The 7,514-nt window shown below is 38.1% G+C and overlaps 1 protein-coding gene across 1 annotated transcript in view; it reads left to right on the top strand.

Moving 5' to 3' along the window:
* Positions 1 to 4,616, top strand: part of atp1b3b (ATPase Na+/K+ transporting subunit beta 3b) — a 9,156-nt gene extending 4,540 nt beyond the window's left edge. Inside the window, exons 4-7 of the mRNA XM_042414305.1 lie at positions 128 to 315; positions 1,419 to 1,469; positions 2,157 to 2,243; positions 2,600 to 4,616. Coding sequence (XP_042270239.1) covers positions 128 to 315; positions 1,419 to 1,469; positions 2,157 to 2,243; positions 2,600 to 2,767 — 494 coding nt within the window. The 3' untranslated portion in view covers positions 2,768 to 4,616. The remainder of the gene's footprint in view (positions 1 to 127; positions 316 to 1,418; positions 1,470 to 2,156; positions 2,244 to 2,599) is intronic.
* Positions 4,617 to 7,514: the final 2,898 nt, after the last annotated feature.

The raw sequence follows: 7,514 nt of genomic DNA, 5'->3' as shown, positions 1-7,514 counted from the left end.
CAGGTGTGCCCTCCTTGACCTGTAGATGAACATTGTTAACTTCACAATAAACGCCAAGTTGACTGTTTTATGTTGACCAATGACTCTACTCAGGCGTTAAAAGAGTCATCTGTCCTTTTATCTGCAGATTATAACGACAGCCTGCAGGAGCGTAACGACCTGTGTCTGGTGGGCGAGTACACTGAACAGGATGATGAGCAGGTGAAGAAGGTTTGTCAGTTCAAACGCAGCACGCTGCAACAGTGCTCCGGTCTACCAGACAGCAGCTTCGGATATGCTGAGGGGAAGCCCTGCATCATTGTCAAGATGAACCGGGTCAGTGGCACTTTTCCTTCAGTGCCTGCGGATGTTCATAAGATAGATAGAAAATAATTTCATCTTCGGCCTCAATGCTACATGAGAGCAACATGTAACCCTAACCCTAATTTCTCCATAAAGATATTAAGATATTAATATAAGACATTATTTCCTCCAGCTGCTGTCATGAAGCAGCATCATTTCACGTTAGTGCTAATGTACGATAAGTTGTCATGGAAATGTAACTTCTCGTTTTTTTTTTTAAGTTAGTTTATTTGTCAGGGATGATACAAAAAAACATTGTAGGAGGTTACAAAAACATGACACAGATATATACGATATATGTATATACAGACGGGGGACAAATGAAAGGAAAAACCAACATGAAGTGTGTCAGTAAGGTGTTGGACCTCCACGTGCCACCAGAACAGCTTCAGAGCTCCTTGTTATTGATCCTACAGTCTCTGAACTCTTCATCATTGTTCATAAAGATCTTCCTCACGTGGTGTTGTGATGATGATGATGATGGAGAGCGCTGTCTAACACGTCAGCTGGGTTGAGATCTGGTGACTGTGAAGGTCATAACATATGATTCACATCATTTAATACTCATCAAACTATTCATTGTCATCCTGGAAGAGACCACTCCCATCAGGATAAAGCTGATCACTCACAAATACTTTGTATTGATCAGCAGTGATTCTTCCCTCTAAGGGGACAAGTGGACCCAAACCATGCCAGCATAACAGAGCCCCCAGACCCCCTCACTGTAGGGATCCAGCACTCAGACCTGGACCAGTTTTTCCTTTAATCTGTCACCCATCTGTATGTGTATATATATATATATATATATATATACACATATGTACAGTTCAAATATCTATATCTATATCTATATCTATCTATCTATATATATATATATATATATATATATATATATATATATATATATATACACATATGTACAGTTCAAATATCTATATCTATATCTATCTATATATATATATATATATATATATATATATAATCAGATAATTGTTTATTTGAGTTTTGGTGTCAATACAAAATATTATAAAGAAAATAAAAACTCTAAAATAGTCTTTCTTTCTGACTGTCTACAGGTCATTGGACTGAAACCAGGAGGAGATCCCTACATCAACTGTACTGCCAAGGTAACACACACACACACACACACACACACACACACACAGCAGCTAATTAACCAATCAGTGACTGGGACTGAGATGCAGTGTAGTGTTGTGAGATTAATCATATCATTGTTTATCTATTGTGTGTTTTGTAATAAAGTTTCACCTCATGAAAAAAATCATCAACATTTACATGAACTACTTTTTATATTATATTTTCAAACATATTAAAACAGAATAAATATGCAATAATTATCAAAATCACCATATTAAAAAAAATGTAATATGCAGTAAGTTGCAGATGACATGACAACTCGCTGTTGCCAGTTGTCATAGCAACACAACACACTTTCCTGCTCTGGAGTTTTGCAGGAACAAAGTGAGTGTCAGGGCAGCGACAGAAAAACAACTGAAACATTTCAACACAGAGTCCGACAAAACTACAAAACTACTTGGATTCACAGATTAACACAAATATCCATCATTGTTTGTGTGTGTTCGGTGCTACATGTTCCCAAATTCATATTTGTGTGATGTGGCTCTCTGATAGCTGTTAACATGAAAACAAGACATTTAAAGTAAATAAGTGATAATACTTGTTTACACGTGAGACGTGATCTGAGTGAAAGTTACATATAATCTGTCACGGATTTATTCATATTGCCATATCATCATGTTTGAGATAAATGTATGTGTTTCTCCCTCCGGCAGAGAGACAGTCCTTTACAAATGCAGTACTTTCCATTCGAGGGGCGTCTGGATAAGATGTTTTTCCCGTACTATGGCAAGAATGGTCATGTGAGTAAATACTTCCTCGTTGGATTAACATAAATATTCCTGACATGGAAATTCAAACTTTTACTTGATTTCAATTATCTAAAAAACTAAATGTGTCACCTACACAACCTTTGTGTTTTATACATCAGTGGATCCATTTCTCTGTTTTCCCAACATGTCCAAATGTTTCAGTCTTTCTATTCATGTTATGTTTTCTTTCTGGCATGTAAAGAACAGGTGTGAAAGGTTTTTGTTTGAAGTAAAAGCCAATCAAATAACTTACCTGTATATTTACTTACTGAACAGTGTCAGCGAGCAGCATTAAGTACAGACGGCACGAATCATTGAACTAACCCTCTGTCCGTCTTCATCCACAGTCAGACTACGTTCAGCCTCTAGTTGCAGTGAAGTTGCTTTTAACGAAGGAAGACTACAACGTGGAGCAGACCGTGGAGTGTAAGGTCGAGGGTTCAGACATGCGGAACGACGACGAGCGGGACAAGTTTCTCGGTCGTGTCACCTTTCGGGTCAAAGTGTCAGAGTAGCTGGATCCACCTGTTGCCATGGATACTGCAAACTGGGTGTACACAGAGTTCCAGTTCAGGACACTTTGTAATTCAGACCTGATCCAATCCTAGATGTCTGAACACAAACTAGAGTGAATCTGGTTTGTCCTGTTCAGATCTGGACCACTAAATATGGCTGAACCTGGTCTTCTTCAGTCTGGATCCTGATCCTCGGTTAGTCCTCATCATCATTGGAGGTCACTTCTGGTCCCTGATGAGGGTTGGGTTAACCATAATCCTAACCCTGAACCTGGTCCAGATGTTTCTCTCTTGACTCTGTGGTCCAGATCTGCTCCTCAGTGTATCAAACAGAAACCAGTGTGACTCCAGTTCAACCTGTTCAGACAGTTAGACCAGATCAGTTCTGTTGTGAAAGCATGTGAGACAGCTACACAATGATGTGTTGTTTTTAGATTTATGTCTATTAGTGATCTGATGAAAACAATAATGTGCCCCCAGTAGACTGAAATAGAGCAGCAGAGCAGAAACGCTGACTTCACTACAGAAACAGAAACACGATGTGTTTGGATGTTTACATGCAGTCAGAAATCAGATTAATCACCTCCCACACTAAACACTAAGTTCCTTTACACTACTTTAAATGCACTGAACACATCTTCAGCTTTTGGCTGTCAACATTATCAGGTTCAGGGATTAAGACAAAAACTTTCAGTTGTGGTTCTTAATTTTTTGTCTGTTTGTTTGTTTTTTTGGTGTGAGTAAACAGAGAAGACAGAGAATAAGTCAGTAGGCTGGTCTTATCACTGACCAAAGTTTTAGAGTAAACACTATTTATACAAATGTTTCATAGATAAGTACAAGAAGTTGTGTTATTGCAGAAAGCTTGAGCCGTCTGAGTTTAATGTCTCCCAACACTTGAATGCTCATCGGCGTTATTATCATTGTTTTCAGTCAAAAACTGAAGCCTCAGTGTTAAAGTTCCGCTATGGTTGAACCAGTGCCCTGACTGGGTCAAAAATGTGAAACAGTATGTTAGGCTTATCATTATTCATAAATATATGTCCTATAGAACGCACTCTCTACAGAGATTAAAGGCAAACACATAACTGTAGTAAAGAGTGCCTCCTAGAGGATGGACCTTACACTGAATCTCAGTGAAGCAGAACACTGCCTTGTTGCTCCACCCACCCAACACCATCTCATCCGTCTGTTGGAAAATGTGAAGTTCACTTCCACACTGACTGTAATTTCCTTTTACCTCCTGTAGTTGGTTAGTCATTCTTCATCATGTCAGCAGATATACTTTTTCAGTCCAAATTTTTAAATATACTTAGAGTATAATGAGTTCCTGCCAATGTGTCTCCAGCCAAATGTTGTACAGGTAAAAAAATGTGAATTAGTGTGATTCCAGTGAGTAGTGTTGTGTGAATATTGAACAAGATGACATCAGTAGAGGTCCTGCTTCATTGTGGTGTCTCTATGTATTGTGACATATCTGTTTTTATCCTGAATGAAAGACACATCTGTCTATACAGACGAAATGATGTTTACATAAATGACGTCTCTGTATTTCTTCTGGAGGAAGAGAAGAGGAAGCAACATGCTGATAATGCATTTCCACTTCTGCAAATAAACAAGAAGATCCAATAATGTCATGAGAAAATCTGTTTCCATCAGCCTTTATCATGTCTTTACCTGCACTATAAATTGAGTTAGGGGTGTTCATTTTATCTCTGTGGTTCTCAATGTCTAAGTTACCTCTGTTTCTGGAACAGAAAACCCAGTTTCCCTCATCTCAGGGTTAACAAACTCTGAGTTTTCACCAAACCCGCTTTGTGGAATATACACCAGGGGTCTATTCTAGAAAGCAGGTTTACCAAACTCTGAGCCTAACCCTGAACTCTGAGTGATGAACCATGATATAGAAAACTTTTGGAAGAGAGTTAAAAGGTTTTATTAAGTGACATCCATTAATTCATCATTTATCAAACTAACATTTCCTTAATGATGATAAAGTGGAATCTGTGTATCAGGCTGTGGCAACATCACATTTTAAATATATTTGTTCAGCTTTAATCTGATGGACAAAACACAAGAGGCAGCAATGGAATGAAAAATATAGGTCAAGATTAAAAAGATATAGAGACAAAAAACACAATAGCTATGTTACATAGAGACGTGATTGTGAACAATAATAATGAGATTAGGGATTTGCGGTTTAAAAGGCATCAAGGTTCAAACTGAAAGTAAATGTTTATATTTCTATTTGGATTTCAGCTCAACAGCATCCAGTTACTATATTTCAACAAATGTAATTAAATATAAATTTTAATATCATCACTGAAATGCTGTTAAAACACCTGAAGACTATATGCAGCCTATTTAAAAGACTCGTTTTCAAACTCCATTTAGTTTGCTGTCTGCAGGTGAGTCACAAACCTGTTCACTCACCATCTTGATCATCACATCATATTACAGAAACTGGAACATTTAATTGGCATTAAAGGAACTGCATTAAGCTGGTTTAAATCCTATTTATCAGATCGATTTCAGTTTGTACATGTTAATGATGAATCCTCCATGAAGGCAAAAGTTAGACACGGAGTTCCACAAGGTTCTGTACTTGGACCAATTCTATTCACCTTGTATATGCTTCCTTTAGGTAATATAATTCGGAAATACTCCATAAATGTTGCAGTCACCAAGTGCTGCTCATGGGGGAATGTTGGGTCTCTATAAATTAAAGAGTTTGGTCTAGACCTGCTCTAAGTGAAAAGTACCCTGAGATGACTTCTGTTGTGATTTGATGCTTTATAAATAAAACTGAATTGAATTGAATTGAAGATATGATGGTGTCTGACCATTAAGGGCTTTGTAAGTTAGGAGAAGGATTTTAAATTCTATTCTAGATTTTACAGGAAGCCAATGTAGTGAAGCTAAAATGGGAGAAATGTGATCTCTTTTTCTAGTTTTAGTCAGAACACGTGCAGCTGCATTCTGGACCAGCTGGAGAGTCTTTAGAGACTTGTTAGAGCAGCCTGATAATAAGGAATTGCAATAATCCAGCCTAGAAGTAACAAATGCGTGAACTAGTTTTTCTGCATCTTTTAGGGACAGGATGTGCCTGATTTTTGTGATATTACGTAAGTGAAAAAAGGCAGTCCTTGAGATTTGATTTATGTGGGAGTTAAAGGACATATCCTGATCAAAGATAACTCCCAGATTCCCTACGGTGGTGCTGGAGGCCAGGGTAATGCCATCCAGAGTAGCTTTATCATTAGATAATGTGTTTCTAAGGTGTTTAGGGCCAAACACAATAACTTCAGTTTTATCTGAGTTTAATAGTAGAAAATTGCAGGTCATCCAGGTCTTTATGTCATTAAGGCATGCTTGGAGTTTATTTAACTGATTGGTTTCATCAGGCTTCATTGATAAATATAATTGGGTGTCATCTGCATAACAATAAAAATCTATGGAGTGTTTCCTAATAATATTACCTAAAGGAAGCATATATAAGGTGAATAGAATTGGTCCAAGTACAGAACCTTGAGGAACTCCGTGTCTAACTTTTGCCCTCATGGAGGATTCATCATTAATGTCCTTGAATCCTTGAGTAACAAACTAATATCCAACTAGCATTTTGATTCTGACAGACAGTAAACCTCCGCTAATGAATGCGCTCGATACATACAGAGTTGGAGGAGATGAAACATTTACCCTGATGCTGCATCAGGCTCTGAAACTCAGGGTTTGCTGAAGCAAAGCTGCCAGCGAGCAGGTTAGCTTCACAGAGTCAGTTACCATGGTAACTGACACAGGGTTTAAGTTGTCTCTCAGAGTTTCCCTCATCTCAGGGTGAACAAACGCAGAGTTTTCACTAAACCTGCTTTCTGGAATACAGCCCTGATCTCAGTATCATGGAGTCAGTCTGGGATCACATGAAGAGACAGAAGCAGCAGAGACACTGAAATCCACACAAGAACTGTGGCAACTTCTCCGAGATTCAGGAACAACAGACCTGCAAAGTACCTGAAAAATTGTGTGCAGGTGAACTGAGGAGAACTGCAGCTGTTTTCAAGGCAAAGCTGCTCACAGCAGATATTGATTTCATTTAGGTTTCTGCTGTTTACTTTGGATCAAATTAACTGATCAATAAAAACTATTCATGGCATTTTGAAAGATCTTCACACCCAAAATTTTTGCAAAGTGCTTTCAATTATATCTGCTCTTATCTTGTGTCTGATACACAATGAACCAATCAGCAGCCTCATACCTGTGCTCAGGTGAATCCTGATCATACAAGAAACTGAAAACGTTTAATCAGAAGTACAGATATACAACAAACAGCTTATCACGTCTCAGCATGTTCATAACAGTTATTAGACCCTCACCTGAGCACAGGTGTGTTTGATGTGGGTTCATGTTTACCACCTCACACACAACGAAGAGGGACGAGGGCTCGGTCTACTCCCTGCAATGTTTCTCCTTAGTCTAACAGGGAACAAAAGACAAAACAACATTATTTGCTGTTTCATCTTTTTATTTTGTTCTGCGAGGGTTTGACTTTTGGAAAAATGAAATGTCCTGCTGTAAATCAGCATTAACACATTCTAGTTCACAAACTTTAAATAATTTTTGTATGAGGCATGTGATGCATGAAATCTGCACGTATTCTTACCCACAGATGGTCCTGACTTTTGAATGTGTTTCTCTGAAGTTTTCAGGAATGACGTTTAAAATCCTTCCTAGCTGAGTCGAAAGTTTT

Source organism: Thunnus maccoyii, chromosome 6 (genome assembly GCF_910596095.1).
Source record: "Thunnus maccoyii chromosome 6, fThuMac1.1, whole genome shotgun sequence".
In the NCBI taxonomy this organism is placed as follows: Eukaryota; Metazoa; Chordata; class Actinopteri; order Scombriformes; family Scombridae; genus Thunnus; species Thunnus maccoyii.
Note: the sequence above shows the minus strand (reverse complement) of the source record. Positions and strands in the feature narration are given on the sequence as shown.